This window comes from Acanthochromis polyacanthus, chromosome 18, assembly GCF_021347895.1.
Source record: "Acanthochromis polyacanthus isolate Apoly-LR-REF ecotype Palm Island chromosome 18, KAUST_Apoly_ChrSc, whole genome shotgun sequence".
Classification (NCBI taxonomy): domain Eukaryota; kingdom Metazoa; phylum Chordata; class Actinopteri; family Pomacentridae; genus Acanthochromis; species Acanthochromis polyacanthus.
In genome coordinates this window covers 12,671,260-12,695,632 of record NC_067130.1, presented here as the reverse complement: position 1 = coordinate 12,695,632, position 24,373 = coordinate 12,671,260, and the positions used below count along the sequence as shown (strand labels likewise).

General features: G+C 40.6%; 2 protein-coding genes across 2 annotated transcripts in view; both read right to left on the bottom strand.

The window, feature by feature from the left end:
- Positions 1 to 15,578, bottom strand: part of csgalnact1a (chondroitin sulfate N-acetylgalactosaminyltransferase 1a) — a 39,514-nt gene extending 23,936 nt beyond the window's left edge. The window contains exons 1-2 of the mRNA XM_022208552.2: positions 15,428 to 15,578; positions 1,512 to 2,848 (exon numbers count right to left, since the gene is read on the bottom strand). Of these exons, the coding sequence (XP_022064244.1) occupies positions 1,512 to 2,319 (808 nt within the window). The 5' untranslated portion in view covers positions 2,320 to 2,848; positions 15,428 to 15,578. The remainder of the gene's footprint in view (positions 1 to 1,511; positions 2,849 to 15,427) is intronic.
- A 5,488-nt stretch (positions 15,579 to 21,066) lies between these two features.
- On the bottom strand, positions 21,067 to 23,727 carry nxnl2 (nucleoredoxin like 2). Its single transcript, XM_022208548.2, has 2 exons — positions 23,180 to 23,727; positions 21,067 to 21,759 (listed from the first exon to the last, which is right to left on the bottom strand). The coding sequence occupies exons 1-2, from the start codon at positions 23,479 to 23,481 to the stop codon at positions 21,591 to 21,593; spliced, it is 471 nt and encodes a 156-aa protein (XP_022064240.1). The 5' UTR covers positions 23,482 to 23,727; the 3' UTR covers positions 21,067 to 21,590.
- Positions 23,728 to 24,373: the final 646 nt, after the last annotated feature.

The window sequence follows — 24,373 nt, the reverse complement described above, 5'->3', positions numbered from 1 at the left end:
CTGTCTACTTGAAATGTAGAGACCATCTGAGTGAATATACACACAAATGGAGCACATCTAATCAAATCACAGCCACTTAAACTCACACTAGACCACACACAAGATCCTACACATCTAAGAGGCTTCATATAGTGACCTATGGCTCAACTCCTCCAAGCCAGGTGTCCAGATTACTCACTAGATCTCCACCCACTCACACATTGAAGATGGTGACCTTCAGAGAGCAGACGCACACACTAAAATACCACGTTTGAAGAGATGCTCCACTGTGAATGAGAAGCAGCTGCATTCATTTCCTGAGGTTATGATCAGAGCTGAGCAGAACAAACTAGGAGGATATCCTGGCTGTAGCTGTACATAAACATTGGCATGTTTCTGACCTTCCAGGGATTCATGTGTGAATGAAGAAAAAAAGCAACAACAGAGGAAAACTTTGGACAGTAACACAAATTGAGAATAAATGAAGTAAGCTGAGCTCAGATTTACCACCACGCCACAAGGAAATTACATTTACATAAGACTAATTAGTTTTCCCAATTATGCTGTGATGGCAAACACAAGTGCAGAGTGTGGGGTCAGCGGTGGGATGTAATGGAACTTTATCATTTAAACTTCTATTATACTACATATCAGTGGGGAATATTGTGCTTGTTAGTCCACGAGAATTTTTTTTTTACAATAGTGACTTTCCAGTTTAGGATATTACAAACAACATATTGGCTTTCAAACTAAATGCACTGCTCTATATTAAACCAGAGGTCCCCAGTGTTTTGGCTGGGAAACATTTCTAATCTAAACTTCTCAGATGGATTCACAAAGGGTTATGGTATCAAAGAGGTAACACAAAAAACAAAGTTAAGAAACAAAGTAAATGGATAGAAGCTTTCGTAGCAGAACCTTGCAACCCCTAAGATTACCCTTTTGATATAAAGTTCATAACACATTTTTCACCTTTACCAGCTAAACCAGTAAACACAAATGTAATATTAACAATGTAACAATGTGATGTACTCTGTTTTAATATATCAGTCACAGAGAATTACAGAGAATTCTTCTTTTCGGTGAAGTACTTTCACATGTGTTGGTGTCTTTCTTCATTGTTGTACTGGTACTTCAGTGAAGAGCCTTCTCACTACCTCCATCACTGGTGCACTTTACTCAGAGCTGTATGCAATCTAACATAAATTTCCATATTTTTTGAAGATGTATTCTGATTAGGCATCTAGGGAAGATTAAACCTTCCAACGGCAGCCATAATCAGCGCCTTGATTGTGTTTACAGGCAGGTGGTTGGGGAGGACGGTGCGCTACAGACCACAGGACGTGAACAGTGTGTGGTTAGGTTAGGCAGTTTTTGGTTGAGATAAGGGAAAAGGCTGTGGTTTCAGTTAAACATAAATATTCATGTCATGTCACATCAGAAAACTAAATCCAGGCAGCATTTCGTTTACTCCAAAACATATTTACTGTCGGAGATTAGCTGCATATAAACGTGTTTTCTCGTGTTCTCACCTTCTATGAAGTCAGACGGAGTGTAGACTTTGCTGCTTTGAGTCTTTTCCGCTGCTCCCCTGCTGTCCAGCTGGGAAGACGGTGTGTTGAGGCTGTGCAAAGCCATCTCCAGCACCTCCCCCAGCTCCTCTCGCTTGTCCTTCCTCACAGGCTTTTCCTCGGGATGACGTGTGAGCCCCATCTCCAGCTGGTAGACCCTCTGCAGTGTGAAGCTCTCGAATGGCACCACAGCGTACTCGCTGGGCAACCTGGTGCCAGCAGTCACCTCAGCTTTTGACAGCTGGCCCCTCAGAAACTCTTGGAGGTCTGTCTGCTGGCTCTTGGCTCCCTGAGCATCCCCGAGGCCACCTCCCTGTAATCCAGCGCCCACTTCATGTACCTCTCCTGGGCCCCCGACTGCTCTTTTGAGGCTTTCCTGCACTCCTTTCAGCTGCTGGCTGCGCTCCTGCAATGCCTCCTTCAGTTGAGCTATCTGCTTCTTCAAAGAGGAGATGTGGAGGCGATGCTGCTCCTCACGCTCTTGGAGGAGCACCTGGTAGGAGTGGACACCTGGAGGGCCACCACTTTGGACAGGCCCAGCTCCAGCTCCTCCTGGCCCAATAGCCCCTGCTCCAATACCCGGACCTGTGCCTCCAAGGCTGGGGTGGTTGGGTCCCGCGCGGTGACTCAACGGAGGGTCGTCTGAGTGCGGAGGGCTACACGTCATCACATAGAGGAGTGACAGGGAGCAGCAGAGGAGAACCAGAATGCCGCCAACACGGGACACCCAGGCTAGCAGTCCACGTCGCAACATCGCTGCACGTAGCATCAACAGTCACTCCTCTGAGTTAAAGAGCGGCACACACAGAATTATCATGTAACCTCACAGTCTCCAGCCTCAATGGTAAGAGTCCATTTGTGATTGTGTTCCATCACCCAGTGAGGAGGCGGCTACTTATCAGTGTGAGGTCATTTAATCTGAATTAGGTCATTTCCTCTGAACTGTCTGAGACTTTAACTTGTTCTGTCACAAGCAAAATAAATGAATGAGTGTCAAAAGCTTATTAAAAGCACTTTTCCCCGCTCTGTTGTTCCCATTAGCTCCATGGTCTGCTGGAAGACTGTTCTAGACGCCGTTACATCATCTGCCACTCACAGGTGACTCATCTGTGTGCAAGTGCTCTGACTCTCTCAGGCAGTCCATATTGTCCTCTTGTGTCTGACTGTGTCTTGGAATGAGTGAATATTCAGCCACATAAGCCTGGAATGAGCTGGCTGATGCATGGAGAAAAAATTTAACATTTTAATGAGAGAACAAATCCTCTGCGGTCAGTGGTGGTTTTTTTCTTGGTATTTGCCTGAGAGAGAAAACAGAAAGGAGACAGACAAATGGGTTGTGTTATTAGAATAAAAATCCTCAACATCTTGACGTCCATCAACTTTATCTCATCACTGTTGGTTGTGCCATTTAAACGTGTAACAAATCAGAAACATGCCAGGCTACTCAGACATGTTATTGTTGGGGCAGCAATGGGCTCAACTGCCTTCGCCAAACTAAGCATTACTTCAGAAGCACAGCTCCCACAAAACAATGCTGTCACTGATGTGTGAGGATATGGCAGAGTGCAAGGAGGTGTGTGCTTAAAAGGGTGGAAATGAGTGTGTGTTCAGTGAATACAGAGGAGAGTAGTCATATATTGTCTATTTATACCTGCAGCTCCTACAAAAGTAGTGTCCTGCTACCAGGCTGCTCTCTATTTATTTACTGGGACACAAAATCTCTTGAGTTACACCATCTTCAATAGGAGATATTGCCTACTTTAAACCATTATATCCCAAATTTAGCATTTTTAACTACTCTCTGCAGCATTTCCTTTTAGGTAGCATTCTCATTGGGTTGGTCAGTTCAGTTCTAGGATCCAGACTGAAATATAATGACAGCTATTCAGTGGATTGTCATTTAAATTCAGTGCAGATATTCATGGTCTGCTGAGTATGAAGCTTGTGGACTTTAGAGGGCTTAACTGAAATGTCACAATAACTTCCGTGATGGATTGGTGCACAATTTAGCACAGGTGCTTGTGTTTCCATTAGAATAAATTATAATCATGATTGTCAGACTTTTCATCTAGAAGCATCATCTGTTCAAAATTTCCTTTTATTACCAAATACCAACAAAAATAATGACATTTCCTTCAACCTCAAGTGTACTTTGTGTTCAGAACTAATTAGGAAGTGTTAATATGGCAAAACACAGAACTAATATGGTGGCAATAGTAAGTATTATACCTGCTGTTACTGTTATTACTTCCTATGTAACATATCGTAAAGTTTACTCATTAGAGAGCAGTATACTGTGATTTCGGACACTTAAGATTCACCCTGATTTTGGATTAAAGCGTCACAAAATTGCACTTTGAATCTGATGCACTACATTGTTCGCAAACAAGAGGACTCTACGGTGCACGGTACATACATTTCACACTGTTTACTTACTGTTGAGTTAAGTTGAATGAGTGACAAAAAAATTTTACATTTCCTTCCATTAAGGTCATTTAGATACTGTGATCAAACTGTGATCCTAAACATTTAGACATGAATATAAGACGTGGGTATGGATTCTGGGTCTTCTATATGGAAAAATGTGCAACAGAAAGGTGTTTTTGGATGTGTGAATGCAATTTCATGTTTTCCATGAAAACTCGCACTGTTATTCATGTGCTAACATAATTGCACAAGGGTTTTCTAATCATCAATTAGCCTTTCAACAGCATTAGCTAACACAATGTAGCATTAGAACACAGGAGTGATGGTTGCTGGAAATGTCCCTCTGTACCCCTATGTAGATATTCCATTAAAAATTTCCACCTATAATAGTCATTTACCACATTAACAATATCTAGACTGGATTTATGATGCACTGAATGTTATCTTCATTGAAAAAAATGAATTTACTCTGAGTATATATATAAAATGTACAAAAATATATGTTTTAGTGGTTACGTTACTGTACGTATCTGTAAATGTATCTCTGTGTATCAGTCTGAGTCTCTCTTGAATCCCCACACAGTCAGCTCTTTGACAGGACTGCCTGAAGCTAATGAAAGGATTAGTATATGGCAGAAGTGAATACTGGACTGTGCTCTAACAGATGGCTGAATCCAGAGTGAGAGCGAGAGAGAGAGAGAGAGAGAGAGAGGGCATCTCTCCAGCAGGACCTCCACTGCAGACTTACAAAATGTTTGAGGAGAGGGTGCTCAGGGGAAAGTGGGTGACTCGGTGCGAGGGAGCAGAATGGGGCTTCTGAGATGAAGCACCATCCTTTCAATTCCAGGAAAATCCTCATGATGTCATTATATGGAGCCATAAGTCCTCAGAAAAATGTGGCATGACATTAATGGTAGTTTAATCAGTTTCTTTGGTTGCCTCACAAATGGCTCTCATTAGTTTTGTATCCATGTGATCACGTATGCAGGGAACCTCCTTGAAATAATTACATCACTTCTCCCAGATGACTTTCCTGATTTCATGACTTCCTGTAACTACACTCGCAGTAGTGCCAGTGAAAGCGATCACAAGCCATTCACAGAAATTAAAGCGTGCACTTAGCTCTGACATTGTGAAGGTCAATTTGACTTTTTATTGAGGAACAAATGCATTACTTTGCATTTTTAACTACAGCAAGCCGCGGATGCTTTCAGCAACAGAGAGAGCAGAGTGACATGCTGATCATGAAGCAAACATCACTTTTAGTTATTTTCTGCAACCATTTTCAAAATGACAAACAGCTACAAACATAATGTAAATTGGCTCATCATTTAAAAATGACTTACTTTAATTAATCAGTTATTTTTTTCAATCAAAAATGTCAGAAAATAGTGAAACATGCAAATGAGTTTCCAGAGCTCTAATTGCTTTTTTTTCTATATTCAACTACAATGACATAAACTGGGGGAAAACAAGTCAGATAAAGTAATAATATACATCTGTTAGGGCCGCAAACTAACAATTATTGTCACTGTCAGTTAATCAGTTTAATATTTTTCGATTAGTCAATCAGTTGTTTTGGTCTGTAATATGCAAGAAATGGTGAAAAATGTCTCTCAGTGTTTCTCAAAGCCCAAGATGACAACCTTATAATTTTTGTGTTATAAGATATTCTGCTTACTGTAATAGAGAGAAACCAGAAAGTATTCACATTTAAGAAACTGAAACCAGAATATCTAGACTTTTTGTTTGATTTAAAAAACTACTTAAACCAATTATTCAATTATCCAAATAGTTTGGGTGATTAATTTAATACGTGACAACTAATCGTTTAGTTGCTGCAGCTCTACTACCTGTATCTGACAACACTGTATTTATTCCCCTGTGATATTGCTGAGACATGCTGCTTCTACAAACCTCTGCCAAATATATCCCAAAGACAATAGAAGAAAACTGCATATCATCTGCGGCAAAGCGACCATTCACTGTTGTAAAGTTATGAAGGAAAGATTCATCACTGGAAAGGAGGTTGGTGTGACTGAGATTTATGAGCAGAGACTCTCAGTCAAACCACTGAGTCTCACCAGGAATGAATGCATTGATTCAGCACCGGTTATTTGACTCCCTGTGGGGAAAGGCATGGCTGCAACACAGGAACAATAATTAGTTTTGATTTTATTGGTGGTGCGGTGTCTGAACAGGTGTCAGTAATTTTCCTGTTACCATCTTATTTGTGCTCATTTAATGCCTGTCCTTATGGTATTTATAGTAAGAATATATTATAAAGCATGTGATATGGATGCCGACATGTGACAGTAAGATGATGCACATGGAAAACAATGTATGTGCTAAAGAGGAGCATATCACCATTGTCATTTTTAGCATCTGGTGTTAGCATTTAGCCTCAAGTAGGGCCTCAGTTATCTGCCAGTGCAGCTGTAGACTCTTTACTCCTGTCAGCACTGTAAAGCACTTTTCCCAAAGACACTTTTCTCCTTGATTTACAGCTTATCTCCGTGTTATCGCACAGCTTTTTTGCCGAGATGCTTAAACTTCAAAGACCAAAGCACCAAACATGTCAGGATTTCCAGCAAACTCACACAGACACTGTTTTTCAGAGAGGAAATTACATCAGTTGACTGTATGACTTTTGGGTTTGGAAACAACACCCTGGCCTGACTTTGCCCAGTGGCGTTCACATTTATGTATTACAATTATCTTACAACATTTCTCAGCCTATTTCAACAACAGCAAACCCCACAAACCAAATGAAATTTACCACAACAGTTCCTGTTCTCTCTGTCTGTACAGCTGCGACTTCCCTCTCTAACTTTTTGCCTGGCTGGACCGGCGCATGATAACAGCTTCCTGATGTTTGTTTCAACCTTCACTGTTCATGCGGCTCCTATATCAAAAACCTCATGCCGCTCCGTTTGGCAAAATCCTTTTCCGCATAACAGAACTAACAAATCTACATGCTATGTGAACACAGGTTTGTTTACCAACAGAAAAAAAACAAGGCAGGGGATACATTTCCTGCACTTCCTGAGATGACAAACCTGATAAATGTGTTTCTCCCGCCTTATCACATTTTTCATTCTCTCTGCTGGAAATAGAAACACAGATATGGGGACGAGAGCGGCAGAGGGTCAGGGAGAGAGAGATGAAATATTTAATCAGGCTGTCATAAAGAAAAGAAAACAAGAGATGAGAAAGAGAATGATTTAGTATTTGGTGGCCAGAGATGTTTCCAGCAGCGGAGCTCGGGAGCATCTGGTTCAAGCCTCCAAAATCACTTCCTCCCCTCCCGCTGCAGCTTCCTGCCCACAGGGGATTTGTGTGTTTATGTGTGTGCTTCAGTTAGTGTAACATTTACGTGGGAATATGTCTGTGAGTGTATCTCCTCTTTTGGTAGCAAAAAATATTAAAGCTATCCTCTTAACACCTGTTTAAAGTGTTGTGCTTATCTCTGTGAAAATGAGTCAGGTGCGGGGAAAAAAATGGCGCGCGCTAACGGAGAGCGTTGAGTGAGCACTCAGAGCTGCAGGGTTTTAGTGTCAGAAAACAGAAAGAACGAATTTCTTCTGGTTGACAGTCACACTGGTACAGCAGAAATCACACACGGGTGACAGGTTATCTCTGTCTGTGTGCTCCTCTCTGTTCTACAGCCTACGCATGCCAACCTTCGGATGTCTGAGGCATTTCAGAAGCCACCTTGTGACCCTCTTATCGTGACAAATGTAGCATCTCAGTCCTGATGTCAGATTTAAGGAGCCGACTGTCTTGTCTTTGCTCTCTGCTGGTCCTTAATATATTCAGGACTGCTCTTAAAAAAATAATGTATGCACTGACAATGTGCAGTATAGCATCTTTTCAAAGGGTGTGTATGTGTGAGCGTGTGGAGACATGAAGAAGGCACGGTACATCCACTGTAAAAGATCTTATCTGTCTGTGTTTGCATGATTCAGCTCTTTAACTGTGAATTCTACACTGAGCATTCTTGCCGATAATTCTAATGACCACATTTAAGAGTTTCACACCTTTTAAGTGTTTCTCTTTCTGTTCCTGGCAGCCACTGTATTCCATTCATTTCTATATACATGAAAGAAAATGTAAATGCTATACGACCAGAATGTATTCCAAAAAGCACAAAGCAGGAAAAAAAACAGTTCACAAATCCTCTTAAACCAGAATAAAAAGATGTAGGCGAAGCTAATTATGCCCCGTCCACATTCATCGAGTCTCCAAGAGTTTCCCTTTTTCCGTTTTAAGGAAATAAATCAACAAATATCAAATTGAGGGAATTGTGAGAGACAAATGAAATAGGAATGGTTAACCTCTGTGCAGTGGAGACTACATTTGTTTTTATTATCCGCATTATTAGATAAGATAGCTGCGTATCTTGCCATGAGTATCTACAACAGGACTCCTTTTAGTCCTTAAAAACCCTGATTATATTGTTTATCCTGACTTTTTGTTTGGTCAGGCTATTAAAACACTCAAATCTATAGCTCATGAATGCAAACAACCAAATCTCTACAATCAACACCAAACTCTTTCAAAGTCCAATTCCCCAACATGTTCTAACAGAGACTTTATATTTGACCTTGGAAGATGACTCAAGAGCCAAAGAATACACAATGATGATTAAAATGTATCTTGATTTGCTAAACTGAAGTAGGTTCCCTGTAAGTGCTCAAGGTTGTGGTTATTCAACATTATTAGTTCAACTAAAATAATGTAGACACAAAAGAGGGTTCTCACTACTCAAGCTGATTTCATGAGTTTGATAAATATTGGACTTTTACATCAAAGGTCCCAAATGGTGACAAACCATCCACAGACAACAAAACAAGTACAAAATTACAACTGAAATGCAGGCAGTTAAGACTACATTTTAACTAGCAGTCACTTTAAAGCCACTCTAACACTGTTAAACCACTGAATTTAAAACTGCAGTGTCGTCTAACAAACGTACCACATATATGAAAAAAACCCACAACAGCTATGCTTAGAATTCTGCAATATTTCGAAGTTAGAAGTGTTGACTGCCATACAGTGAACCGTTTCACTTTGTGCTGTCAATCACGGATGTAGAGAGAGTCTTTTTCCTGAAGAAGGCACGGTCAACAGCACCTTAGCTGCATTTAAAGCTACATACAGTTAAAGAGCCCATTTAGAACAGGACTAAAACCAGGGATTATACAGTCATGGTAAAACAAACCATATTTGTAGTATTTTAAGCTGGAAATCTGAAAGATATATTCTGAGGACAGGTAAAAACTTTCCATTATTTATTGTAAAGGGGCCTTTAATAATAACAGATTTATAAAATGTATGGAAATGAATAGAAAGCAATGGCTCACTGAAACTGTAGAAAAAAGCATAATGTTTTCAGAATGATTAACTGTTTGGTCAGTATACATGACTGGGAGCAAAGGGACTACACATGCAAAATTGTTGGGGTCCTTTAAGGCCACAAAACATTAACTCTGCCTCTCCTTTGGTCTCATAGTTTCACATCCAAAAAGTACACAAATGTTTACAAGAGAGTGCATCAATGCATTAATCTTTTAAAGAGCACCCCTCCTTCTTCAACCCACTCCTCCCATACACAATCACGCTCTCTCTCTAAGTAAGTGGCCTGTATGTTAAGCACAAACAACCTGATAAACCACAGAACCATGAATGTTTAAACTCTGCTCCATACTGTCTGTCTCCCTGCAGCCTCTAGTGGGTTGTATATTGGTTTCAGGTCAAGGATGTTAATGCCTCTATGTGCGTGTGGGCCTCAGTGAATGTCAGAGCCTCTTCTCAGACAGCTCTGTCTGAACCTGCCCTCGGGCTATCACACAGTAAAAATGAGGAATGTCCTCTGGGGAAGATAAAGGAGAGGAGAGGAGAGGAGAGGAGAGGAGAGGAGAGGAGAGGAGAGGAGAGGAGAGGAGAGGAGAGGGGAGGGGAGGGGAGGGGAGGGGAGGAGAGGAGAGGAGAGGAGAGGAGAGGAGAGGAGAGGAGAGGAGAGGAGAGGAGAGGAGAGGAGAGGAGAGGAGAGGAGAGGAGAGGAGAGGGGAGGGGAGGGGAGGGGAGGGGAGGGGAGGGGAGGGGAGGAGAGGAGAGGAGAGGAGAGGAGAGGAGAGGAGAGGAGAGGGGAGATTAATTAAGATTAATTTTTCAAATGAGTGGAAAAAGAGGGCTGGTGAGAACGTCAGCGATGCCCACAGATTACTTGAGGGGAGCTATTAAGTGAGTAGATGGAGTGAAGAGAAAATGAAGAGCAGAGACAAGTCCGTATAAAGTGGGCATGTAGGAGGGGAAGGAGGCGAGAGAAAGGTTTCTTTGATGTCTCTCGTCCCCTCAGGTGATTCTCCCTCCCATTCATTAGGGACCGGTTTCCCCGGAACCTTCCTGTCGACGTGCCATCTGGAAGGCCCTTAGAAAAACACTCCTCGACTTCGCTGCAAGCGTCTCGTGTTAACATACGCCATCCACCCCCCCGCTAACACCTCGTCCTCCCCTCCCACTTTCTCCCCGTTGGTCCTCAAAGTGTTCCACTTCTTCACAGTTAGGTTAGACTGTATCAGATGAAACTTTAATGGTCCCCATGGGAAAAATGGGTCATTGCAGCAGAGAATGTGGATTGGCAACTATTCTGAGAATATAACAGAAAAAGTTACAGTTTTATTATTATGAAGAAATATTTTACATTTTCCTGTTTTATATTGCCGAGAACTGAAGATTTTGTGGGCGCAGACAGTTTTTGTTCTTTTTTTTCTGACGTTTCAGAGAACAAATGATTAATGGAGAAAAATAAATGATTAGCCACGGCCCTACATGTTCACAGAGTATTGACTTCAAGGGTGCTTCGAGATTAGGTTTATCTGTACTACGCCTCAGTGAGATTGTCTCATTCCCCCAACTTCTCTGCTGGCTGGAGTTAACATTAGCGTTCAACACTACTTTTATAGACACTAAAAATGTCTGCAAAATCCAATTGATACAGTTCATACAGCTAACACTTCAGCTGTTATTATTTCAAGGTGCTGCTGCTTTTGTTTGGATGCACAGACAAGGAGTCAGGGTTGAAAGAAGGTAATGGTTAATCATTAGTCATGTAACTGCAATATCTTAGTATTTAACTGATTGAAACGATATTACCTGGTAAGGTACAAAACAAATGTATTGACAATCTGTTATAGTGCCTGGTTGCTCCACCAAGTGGATGAGATGTTGGATGAGATGGTATTACTGGTATGTTTGCTGACCGCCTGTAAGCCTCGTACTAAAATGAGCACACATCCCTGCTGTCTAACTGTGAGCTATAGTGGTGATGTTGATGAACTCCGCAGTATAAAGTTGTGAAAAAGGTGTTTGCCAACTGTTCAGTGTGGTTAGCACCTAAGGCTCACGCTGACACTCATCTACAATTCTCTAAGACTTCTAACGTTCAGGAGCAGCAGGGCTCTGACGCTTCCAACAATATTCAAACAAAAGTTTTGAAATGTATCGGCAATGTTCTTCTCTGAGCAGAAGTATAACTCAGAAGTGACAGTAAACATTGATGTATTTCCTGGATGCTGAAACAGTATTTTGCGAACATTTGCCCCAGCTGAGCAGCTGTTTGCAGCACCTGGATTAACTAACATCAACTACAGTGAACAAGTCTCTCTGTAGCACTTTTTCATGAAATCATTTTTTTTTTTGCTGCTTGTTTTAGCTATTTGTTTTTCAATTTCCTTAATTTTTTGACAAACATTAAGTGTCCGTTCATAAAAACTGTTTTCTCAGCATATACAGAAACATATGTTGTGTTTCATTCATTTTATCGATTAATAAATTATTGACTATTAACATGGCAGAACACCAGTTAAGCAAACTGTTTGCATGCCAAGTTGAGAAATGTAATGTATATGGAGATTTTTAAAGAGACATGTGGAGCTGCGAAATGCTTTTATGTGCTTGAAAAAGTGACAGACAGAGCAAGGCTGTATGATTCCTGATTTTTCACAGCTAATTTTCACATGTAATGCACACCGCACTAGAGTATGTTTAATATGGAGTCCACCTCTTCCACTGCTACGTAAGCAGCATTTACACTTCCCAGCTGGTGATGTCCAGAGTTAAAGCTAAACATGGTGAAATGGCCTTTAAGCCATTTTGCTGTCCACTGTTGGAATCAGCTCCCCAACTGAAGCTGCTTTAGAAACTGAGCTAAAAATTGCTAATTTTCCCACAGCTTTTAATTTACACACCACTTTTACTCATTCTATAAATTCTCATTGAAATTTGTCAGGATGTTTTAGGCTTTACAGTTTAAACATGACATCAGGACTTTCATTTGTTTTAGTTCACACTGTATTTTTTAAATCATTTATTTTGCCAGTTGTTTCTCTTAGCATTTCAATTACGCTGTTTTTGTTTCTTTGAACACTTTTGAATGCATTATATAAAGCCTTTAAATTGTTTTTATGTATGAAATGTGCTATGCGAGTAAAGTTGCCTTGCTTGGCCTTAACAAACACACTAGACTTTGGAGAAGAAAAAGTAATGCCAAGTAAATATAGCCCAGAATCATTCAGCAAATACGCCTCACAGGCATGTACGATCAGTACAAGATTTCTCATTTCCTCATGTGACCTGCTCAGCAGCAAACAACAGACTGTTGTAAAAATCTGGTGAACACTGTGGAGCATTTAGACATTATCATCAAGAGTTGGTGGAGATGAAAAGAGAGCAAAAACAAGAGTAAGTATTGAACGTAAATTGAGCAGCTGTCTCCTAAATAAATCTATATGTTATAATGTATCACCCTACAGGATTTTGAAGATGCACAAATATCATATTGGAAAAAGAAAATAAAAAATCCTGTATCGGTTGGGCTGCATTTTAAGCATATCTCAGACATTGTAGCCAACAATTAATAAGGCAGCACAGAAACGCATGTTTATGGCAACAATGGTAGAAACAGCTTCAGAATTAAAGTATTTGTTCACCAGAAAAAAACAGATGGAGAGTTTATTTCTCAACTGTAAACTGTTCACTTGAAGCTCAACATTTACAGCATATCACAGTCCCCTTAATGATCATTTCAAAAATCTAAAATATTTGTTTGTGCTATGTGTTTTACATGTTCACTGGCAGAATCTGTTTTCTGATTTGCTTTTAATATGTTTCTCCATCAGCCACAAGAATCCAATCGGAAATATAATTTGGGCTGTGTTCAAGAATAAGTGCTTTGTTAGCATTTAAAGACATAAACAGCATCTGTCAAGCAACATAAATCTGATGTCTATACAAAATGAAAGGCGGGGAACACAAACGCTGATTTAAGTCCCTGTAGGAATAAAACACAATTTGTGTACACACAGAAGACTGATCTATTCCATAAACTGATAAGCAAAACCACAGCCACCATATTGTACAATGTGCTAGCTGTACCTATAGTAAGAAAGAAGGGGAAATTTGTGGGACACTCAAATCACGGAAGGACAATGAAAAACCACAATCCAATGAGGGACAGACATAGCTCATCTCTGCATAATTATGCCGTTACATAATAAATCTTAGTTTGCTCAGTGAGACACTCCCTGTGTCACATGCCTCGCAGTTGTTGACTGTGATTTTACCAGTGGAAAAACATGAATAGTTGATGATAGAGATAGCAGGAGAGCAAACGACTGAGGTCACCGTTAAACAAATAAATCCGGTGCGTCGTCAAATCACACCTGTTCATTTCATCAGCCAACAACTTGCAGCACACTATCATTAGTGTGCATCTTCACCATTGCAATTCTTGCCACTTACGCAACAGCGATGCACTGTAATATCCTATTGGTATGCTGGGGAAATTAGTTGAGAAAGAAGTTTTCGGTCAGGGGCAGAACTCATTACTTTCCTCTTTTCCTGGACAGGAAACTGCCACACAGATGGTACTACCAGGCTATGCTGTAGCAATTCTCAACAGCACCCTGCTTGCAAAAAAAGGAAAAGGTGTGTGGTTTTACTTTTAGCAGATACAACAGGTTTTGGTAATTGTGACTGAACCAGCTCCACTCTTTGCTGCTGATAATTTATACTGGTTTATATGAGTAAAAATGACAGTCAGCCCAGAGGCAATATACCCTACACTGATACGATCTCCATTTAACCAAATAGATTTTAATAAACTGGCATCATATAAAGGCCGACTGTAATATCATCAGAGGCAATTTGTCAATATGCTGCGGGGAGGTTACATCAGCAATGTTAAAATGTCACTGGTTAAATGTCTGAATACGGTTATCTGATCTGCGAAACATGAGAACACATGCTGTCTGCACAGCAAGAGAAAGTAAGAATGCACACACACACACACACACACACACACACACACACACACACACACACACACACACACACACACACACACACACACACACACACACACACACACACTCCCAGACTCATAGGCAAGCTCTAAACACACACTTAGGACACACACACACACACACACACACTTACAGACCATCTCAAATGGGGCAATTTTACCTTCCAGGCACAGGAAGCACATATATGTCATCATGTATCACATCATTGTTTTCAGTTAGTCCCCCACACCCCCACACAGGGTGCAGACATACAATAATTTACCCTTAGCATACTGTACGCGTGCACTCTCTAAAGTCTCTCTGTTCCCCGCTTGCAAAACAACCTCAAATACTACATAATCTCCAGTTTCATTCTTTCAATATGAGAGAAACAACTCTGCCAGCTTGCAAACCAAATAGTTCAGGGTGCGAGGTGCTTGTTAGTGAGTGCACTAAGCAGGATTAGAGCCATTTCCCTGATAAAACCTCCGACTCGCTCAGTATGCGGTGTGTACTGGATGTGTGCATGTGAGATGCAGAGGACCAGTGGTGAAAAGAAACCCGCACTTACACTGAGTGCATGTAATTTTATTATCTGGGTCTACTCTTCAGAAATTATTGTGGGCAGATCTTTAATTCCTCCATGAGATTTTGGTTTCAAGTGACCTAAAACATGAGTCACAGAGTGAAAACCTGGCTGGGTTTTAATAGCATTTTCCAGAAAGGATTGTTTCATTTGTATTGAATACAGGTGACACTAGAGAAGCGTGTATTCACTCAGATGAATAAAACCTTATCAGTACCGCTCTTATTGAAAGCAAGCACTCAAACTAACTGAAAACCAAATTATACTCAAATTTCATATTCGTGTCATGTCCATAAAGTATATCACAGCACAAATAAGATTTGATTAAAAGTTGATTTTGTATGATCCTGACGATAAACGCAGTAAACTTAAAGTTCATACTGATCACGGTGAGAATGATGACTAAAGTCAGAACAGGCACACTATTAAAAATATTATTAGTATTTTACATTACAGCTACCAGCGGGCTACATCTAGAGTTAAGCAGTGTAACATACCCTCTCACCCGGACAACTTACCTCTTGTTCCCGGTGTCGTTAGTTCCATCCATCCTGAATGGAGGTTTTGTTTTGTCCCGGTGCTGTGGACCCGTCCTGCAGCCCCGCACCGGTCCACAGCCGACTCTGGAGGAGTCCGGGAGCGGCTGTTTGTACCGCGGAGCCGTCAAGCATCACCAGGGTCACACCGCTACACGAGGGCTGCTACCTTCACAATAAAGCAACTTAATGGGTTTTCCCAGGACTTACAATGATAAAACAACCGGTTTCCTCTCTGGTCCTTGAAGACGTTCCACCTTCATTCAAGAGGCCTCCTCGGTTAACACAACCAGGTAAAGCATCTTCAAGAACCAAAAAGTTGCTTTTTTTCTTTACAGAAGCTAACCTGAATAACACAGACAACATGCTGGATAAAATTCTTACATTACAAATAAACATTACACATATTCATATCTGGTTAGCATTAGCTTTAAAAAAGTTTCGAAATGGCAAACAAGCGAGGCTGTGTGTGTTCAAGGTAGCTTGTTTGTAACATCACCATACCTGCACTTACATAGCTCACTCATGAACATTTTATATGTTTGATTTAGACAACAACCAAAGTGTAAAAACAAGAATTTATATTTTCTAAGAGGTTTCAGAGGGTTACCGGAAATACTGTTCCTTGCTGACATGGTGAGGTTGCCCATTCTAGCTGCTAAGCTAAGCTAGCTAACCAACCACCTTGCGGTTTTAACCACCTTGCGGTTTTAGCTTCATATTACAAACATAATTTAACATTATAATATAATTCTCAGCAATGAACCATATTTTCCAAGTTGTCAAAGCATTAACATAACAGCAATGGTGTAGAAAAGGTACCCCAACCTGGTGTAGAACTTTTGGATAGTTACTCGTAATTAGCCGATAAACTTCCTTTGAGACAGGAAGCAATTTTTTGTGACATATTTAACATTCATACATCAGCATGAGCTTTTAGAAGTTTAATCTATCATTTTAGAGGGGAATTAAATCTACAATTGAAAAAAACATGGAGTTTCAGAACTTTGCTAAATAGATTTTTTTCCCCATTCTTTTTATTTTTCCTGTAACTTTTTTTTCCTAAAATTCCATAATGATTCGCTGTACTTTTCCTGTTATTTGTTATATTGGAGTAAAATTTCAATGCAACAGAATTAATATCAATACTTGCTTACCATTCTGCATCTTATTGTGAAGGCAGTGAGCGGAAGTCGCCTCGCTCACCGCGGTGAACTTCACACCGGCGCTCTCTCCGTACAGGTCCGCCGGTCCGCCCTCCTCCCCGCCTCCCTCCTCCCGGCTCCCACATAAAGACAGCCTTGTTAGGCGACTCAAGACACCGTTACAACGGCAGGAAACACTACTGCCTTTCATTTGTAAAGCCAACAAGGAGTCCAAATGTGAAGTCGACATCTAAATCTGAAGGGACCTGAGGGGCTCTCTGCGAATCGGGGTCTCAATCAGGCAGCAGGCAAATGCCAACAGAGTCCTCAAAGTGCAGTTTCACTTACCTCAGTACTGATAGACAGAGGTGCTGGAGGGGTACTCACATTTTTCACTGCCACATTACAGTGCAGAAATACTGTGTGAAGAAGTCAGTCCATGCATTCCAGATTAGTAATACAATTTAAAAAGTATCTTCTCATAATGAATGTATCATCCCAGAGTAATACCCCGCTCTCTCTTAACACATCAGTATTTATTTGTTTATTTTTTAAAATATATATTAATATATTAATTATTATAAGTAATAATAATAAAGTAAAGCAAATGCAATAAGCAAGCAAGTATAGTAAGTTACAAAGTCGAGTCAGTGTTATTCATGTAGCACATTTAAAACAGCCATTGAGCAAAAGTGCTTTCCAACAGAAAAATAAGGTTGGTGTTGCAAATTTTAGAAGTTTAAAAATGTTAAGGTTCAGCCCATATTGTATTAGTTCATGCAAAATTTCCAGAGTAAGCTAAATATTACGGTTACGATCCTGCAATAGCATGTAAAATACAAATTAGCTTGACTATATAAAATATTGAGGTAACTAATTATGTAAATTTGCCTTAAAAATGTAAATATGACTAGGATACAACAGTATTATATATAGTATAACTTAATCTGACTAACCGAAATGTTAAGGTTAAGAACTTACAGTGTTATAATTATACAAGACTACCCAAAAAGTTAAGACTTTACAACATCATACATGTGAAAACCCAACAAATCCAAAGATTCCCAATTAGCAGCATATTGGTGACAGTAAAAAGCAAAAACTCTCTTTTAACAGAAAGTAAACCTCCAGCAGAACCAGGGTCAGGGAGGGCAGCTGTCTGCCTTGGCCTGTCAGGGTGAGGGTGAAGGGGAGAGAGAGACAATGATCGAGAGACGAGACAGAGAGACAACAAACGAGAGAACATGAACACTGGTTTGTAGAATGCAGAGAGGTACAGAAACACTGCAGGAGGGAGAAGACACAAAGTTCATAATGTCTAATATTTCAAGTAAATGCATGAAGTGAGTGACAAGAATCACAGAAAATTATAAGTATGAACACAAGTAAAGACAACTGCATGAACAGGATAGACAAGGTAAAGCATATTAGCTAGGTTAAAAAAGAGGTAGAACTATAAAAGCAAAAGACTTGAGGAGAAAATTGAAGGAAATCAGACAACCGATCAATACTAAACAGCAGGCTGATAAAGAAACTGGGAGTGAGCATGACTGGGGCAGCTACAGGAAAAGCTAAAGGCAAGAGAATAAAGATGAGACTTTAAATGTGATTTGAAATTGCTAACAGTGGGATAGGATTTAATGTGGATCGGGAGACTGTTTCAGAGCCTGGGTGTAATAACCAGAAAAGAGGAATCAATGTGATGACGACCTAAAAGGCCTGGGGGCAGAAAGTAAAGTTAACAAATCAGTAACGTATTATGGAACTTATCCATTAAGGGTTTTATAAACAAATAGTGAGATCTGAAACTCAGCTGTTTTTATTATATGTGTATGTATGTATGTATGTATGTATGTATGTATGTAGGTAGGTAGGGTGAGTCATGGAAACAAATATTAGACGACCCTAGTTTTCTTCAGTTTCTTGTTCATTTTAATGTCTGGTACAACTAAAGGTACATTTGTTTAGAAAAATATAATGATAACAACAAAAATAGCTGATAAGAGTTCAATTTAACCATTTGATGCACAGCATTGGTCAGGAGATACTCACTTTCCATTGGATTTGGGTCACCTTTGACTCATGTTGTGCATCAAAGGGTTAGAAGCTGATATCTGGCCATTTTCCATGGTTTATGTGAAACTTTCTGTGTGGCAAGGGGCATTGTCTTGTTGGAAAATCCAGTCATTGGAGGCAGGAAAGAGTTTTCCAGTTGATGGAAGAAGATTGTTTTCAAGCGTATCCCTGTACATGACCTGGTTCATTTGCCCTTCACACAATTGCATTACTGTAGAGGCAAGACAGTCTGGTCTGGAGGCTTCTCCAGGCTTCCTCCTAACCAGTACGTTGGCTGGAGTGGGCATCAACTGAAAATTGGATTCATCACTGAAGAAGACCATAGCCCAATCATCAACAATCCAATCTTTGTGATCACCAGCAAACAGTAATGGGCTTTCCTCTGCCTTTCATTGATGAAGGGCTTCTTCTGTGCCCTGTGTGACTTCAGAGCAGCTTCAACAAATCGCTTTCTAACTGTCCTCGCCGAACAAATCACATTTCTCCACAGTGGCCACTCATTTTTAAGGTCCCTGGAGTTCTGATTACGATTGCTGGCACAGGAATGGATGAGTACACGGTCATCTCATGGGGTAGAAAGATGATTCCTGCCATGACCAGCTAGCAATTTGGTACTACCATGTTCAGCTTGTTTTTACTTGGTGTACTGAACAGCTGTCTTGGAGATCTTCAGTTTTTTCGCTACCTGTCTCTCACTCATACCAATTTCCAGCAGTGCCAAGATGGCTGCCTTTGTCACTTCACATAATTCTTTTATTTTTGGCATCATGTGAGAGCTGACAACTTCTGAGTTGTGCTACGGCTTGAATGTAAGCAGGAAAGCACTCTAGACCTTTGTATGCACAGTGCTGCTGATGACATGAAATGACCTCTTTTATACCCAGGAAATACAATTACGCTTAAGCATGTCAGGGCATAAAGTATGATGTATTCTTCAGGTAATATACCTTTAGTGGTACCAGGCATTGAAATGAACAAGAATTGAAGAAAACAAGGGTAGTCTAATAATTTTTTCCGTGACTGCGCACACACACACACACACACACACACACATATATATATATATATATATATATATATAGTGTATGTGTGTCCAGTGTTCTCATGGCCTGCCCCTCGTGGGATTATACCATATAAATAATACAACACAACCACAGTAAACAGCTTCCTATGTGCTGGCCATCGACTTGTTAATAATTCTGGTCTTCCTCTCACTGCAAAGTCCAGAATCCATAAATACTGAAACATCTCCCTCTTAAATATTTAACTTCTGGACACAGCATGTCTCCCACCTCACTGGAAAGTCCATGGACCGTGATAACTTTTTCCCTCCTTCAGTAGATACATGTGGAAACACCCCACGGAGTCTTCACAGACACGATTCTGCACAGTGAAGCGAGATAACAGTAAGAAAAAGATTTATTTTTATTTTTTTTTAGAGGAGGAACACTTTAAATCAGAAACCAGATCATCTCGGCCCTCTACGCTAAATTGTGGCTTACAGTATAGTCCTCTAAATTAGTCATAATGACTGGATGAACATTCATGCTGCTCATCTCCAGTGCAGCATGTTCAAATGAGTGGTAAAATGCTTTTAATTCAACACCATGTTCTCATATGACACCACAGCGACCTCACATGGTCCACTGTGAAGTTACAACTTGCACAAATTTGCCCCCTGTGGAATAATGATGCAAACTGGATCAATACAGTTCAGTCTCTCCTGGATGTCAAACAGACACAGATTCACTTTGATGCGCAGCAGATGTCTGTGGGTTTGTCACGTCTTTTTCTAACGAGCTGATATGACTCTTGCGCTTCGTTCCACCTTTGAGGAGTTGCATCATTTGACTCGGTGAGAGATCTAAGAAGACTCATCTCTCTTCACCGTCCTCCCTTTGAGACAAACCTGTGACAAAGGCCGGCATAAATACACCTGACCCGACTCAAGGAGAAACACCTAGACTGCAAATTTATCCCGGAATGAAGCACTAGGGGTGTCACTGGGGGTGAAACTGTGCTCTTTGATCATTTACTGTTATAAAGCAAACAGACTTGGAGATACGGGCCAGTGCAGACTCATCATATTAACGTCCGTTGGATGTTTTATGCTCAAAGTGTTAACAGCAGTGTCAGCATACACAAGGGAAACAGGCAATTAGGGCAGCGGATGAGAATGTGCTAGCATGCTGGAAACCGATCCCGTGGGCTTTCTGCCCTTTAACGAGGCAAAAGGGAATCAGTTTGTTTGTTTGTTCATGAAAGCTCCTTCACAAAAGATATACAACACAAGATCCAACAGTATATGTAGATATATTTTTATTATTAATAATAAATCTTACCCACTCATAAAAAACAAATATAAAAATATACAGGCATCTTCAAATGGAACTACAAGTATTGTTTTTTTTTTTTTTTTTTAGAAATATACAAAGGCAAGCTCTCTGGAAAGAAAACATCTATTCAATAACAGCAGTTTAGCTGAACTAGTTACATCAGTGTACTTTAAATTAATCAGAGTACATCAGCTGGCTTGTATTGGTCACACGGAACATATATTTTCCCTAAAGGACATGCCTGAGGCTTAGATTAAGTGCATAGGATGTTTGGTGCAGCTCTGCAACTTTAATATCTACTAGCAAATCCCTCATCAGACCATAACGTGTGAGCAACTGAACCAAAATTAAAATTTTCTTTATCAGATGGTTTCATTTGAAGGATTTTAGAGTGCTTCGCGAGTAAAAAATGTCAAGTCGCTCTCAAGAAATAAAGCAAACAAGAAGAAATATGGTTAGAATAAATAAATACATGCAAGTTTGTGTAGCTGAATTATAATTTGTTGCAGCCTTCTGCGACCCTTTGGCCTACTGAACAGCAGCGACTGTAGAGAGATTTTACTGGTTTTCTTCAGCTCTGTTGGGTGTCTAACCCTTGAAGTTCTGAAAGATCTCTGCAGCATCCAGCCAGGTCCTGAAGCAGGCCAGGCCTCGGTCTCTGATCTGTTTCCTGCCCTTGTCCGTGATCACGTCACCGTTCTCCTTCACGATCACCAGTTTGGGCACCGCTGTGATCTTGTAGCGCTGCTTCAACTCACTGAGAGAGAAAAGAGAGACAAAGACACATGTTTAGAAGAAAAATGCACTTGAAAGAACGAGTGCTATTCTGTAACTGTACTTAAGAGCAGAGGAATATGTATAGATCTGAGTACTTCTATGATCGCACATTTCACAGGGAATTCTGTACTTACTAATCCACTGCATTTATCTGACAACTGTGTCAAGGAGATAAAATACACTTTCAAATATTACATACAAAATATGACATCGTAGCATTTTATTCTCCTTTTATTAATTACACTGCCATGCCGTATATAAGAAAAAATAAATAAATTAGCCTTACCTGGAGCAGCTGCACCAATAAAATACTGCTTGTTTATGGACACAATATTACAGCAGCAACAAAAATAAAAGATATTATTTAAGCTGCCAGTTTTGTGGATCATCCCATAATGTTTTCAAACACTGTTTAAGCACAAATTTCAAACATTCCCTGATTTCTGCTGCTTTTGTTCAGCTTATCTGACAAGAAGATGAGCATCTCTAGCTTTTGGATTGTTGGTCTGAGAAAAGAGATATATTGGAAGAAGTCACTTACCTCTTTGTTTTCATATATATATATATATATATATATTTGCATTTCCTTAAGAAAGGAATCACTTAGGGCCAAACAATTTATTAATTTCAAATCAATTTGAACCAATGCAATGTTTGCTATTTAGAATAAGTCATGTAGCAGGTATGACACAAGGTTTAAACTGTCATGTCAATGCTGCCCTCATTGTGTGACAGTTTCCTGGTATATGCTCCATCACGTCTTAAAAACATCACATAATAGATATAAAACTGAAGTGTGACTTATAAAGTATATTGTAAATCAGATACGAGCAATATCAGTCATTTTCTCTAAATGGTCCAGTCCTAAAATCTGTGTGGAATTAAAATTATTTTACATTGCAGCCCTAAATAAGATTCTAAACATGGAACATTGCCTTCAAAATAAGTTCTCATGACACTGAAACACATCTGTACTTCTACCTAAGTAACAGCTTGAACGTATGACTTTAAGTGCGGTGTTCTTACTTTTACTCAAGTGTGTAAAAATGTCAACTAACACTGATGCTTGAAGACAAGAATTTGCAGCCTGTAAATACAGACTTACAGGTGAATTTATGCGATAGAGACTCAGCACGACATGCTTTGGAATTTAAATACAAAGCAAATACAGGGGAGTAAATCGTGAAGTTAACTTTGAATAGAGAAGTGTGTCAGCTCTAATTTAACCCTAATCCCAGACAGGGTGACCCTCATAAGCATTTTACATAAGCTGGGGCAGAGCCTATGGACTGTAGTGTTTAATCCTAACAAGATGGGAGATAAATAAAACACCAGCAAGTGCAGCTAATGGTGCTTTTGACAAACTGCTGAGTTTAAAGCGTGAACTGTTGAACACTTACTGCTTGTAATCATCCGTAAAGGGCAGGGCGAGCCAGTCTCCGTGCATGTCGTGATAATATTCAACCATGTCATCCGTGGACTTGTCTGAGGAGACAAAAACTATCTCAAACTGAGCAGGTGGTTCGCTCTCCTCCACCAGCTCCGTGTAGAAATCACACAGGATGGGCGTGAAGTCCCGACACGGAGGACACCAGCCCGCCGAGAAGTAAATCCCCACCACTTTGTTTCTTAGAGCCTCCTCCGGGTCCACGAAGTCCCCGTCTTTATTGAGCAGAGTCCGTCCGGAGAACACCTCCACCATGTCGGCTACACTCACACACGCTTCACGGCAGAGTTCCGGAGGTCAAAGTGTCCGTTTAGCTCATATCTGTAGCCGCGTTTAAACACCTTCACACTGGTGTCGGAGCTCCGAGGAGGCTTCCCGAAGTGAAGCCTTTCCGCTAAAGCTACTTACAGCCTATCACGGTAATCGGCCGCGCACCAATGAGGAGGCAAGTACACAGTTGTAGTTCATTAGCCATGTGTGACTGTCGTTCCGTCCCGGAAACCCGATTTGTACTGCGCATGGGCGAAAAGTACGTCACTTCCGCTACTCGTATTTCAATGCACTTGACAGCATTTTGATTTTTATTTTATTTATTTTATTATTTTTTTATTTTAACCACACCCGAAAAAAACCCTACACGATCCGTACAGCGCAAGTGCACATTTACTTCACCTTAAAAACTTTATTTAAACTACAGTTCAATTTCAGTAACCAGTTGTCGATGTGACAGGCTAGATAGCAGGAGGCATCAGGCCTAATGCCGAGGCATTCGCCAGAGCTCTTGCCCAGTGTGGTGAGATATTTTGGGCCACCGTTCCCGGCAAGAGTGCGGCGCCACCCGGTCAAAATCATGGTTCTCTGACTTTTCAAAGTGTCAAAGGGGGATGCTCTGGAGGTGTGTGGCCGCTCATGGTGCATCCTCCCAGGCCACAGAGTACGCCACCAGCCGGTCAAAATCATGGTTCTCTGACTTTTCAAAGTGTCAAGGGGGGGATGCTCTGGAGGTGTGTGGCCGCCCATGGTGCACCCTCCCAGGCCACAGAGTGTGCCGCCACCCGGTCAAAATCATGGTTCTCTGACTTTTCAAAGTGTCAAGGGGGGATGCTCTGGAGGTGTGTGGCCGCTCATGGTGCATCCTCCCAGGCCA

Bases quoted from the DNA above. Each gene is read 5' to 3' on its own strand.
- nxnl2 (XM_022208548.2), bottom strand. From the start codon at position 23,481: ATGGTGGAGGTGTTCTCCGGACGGACTCTGCTCAATAAAGACGGGGAC. The intron at 21,760-23,179 runs GTAAGTGTTCAA...TTTCTCTCTCAG, and splicing joins TTTACGGATGATTACAAGCA to TGAGTTGAAGCAGCGCTACA.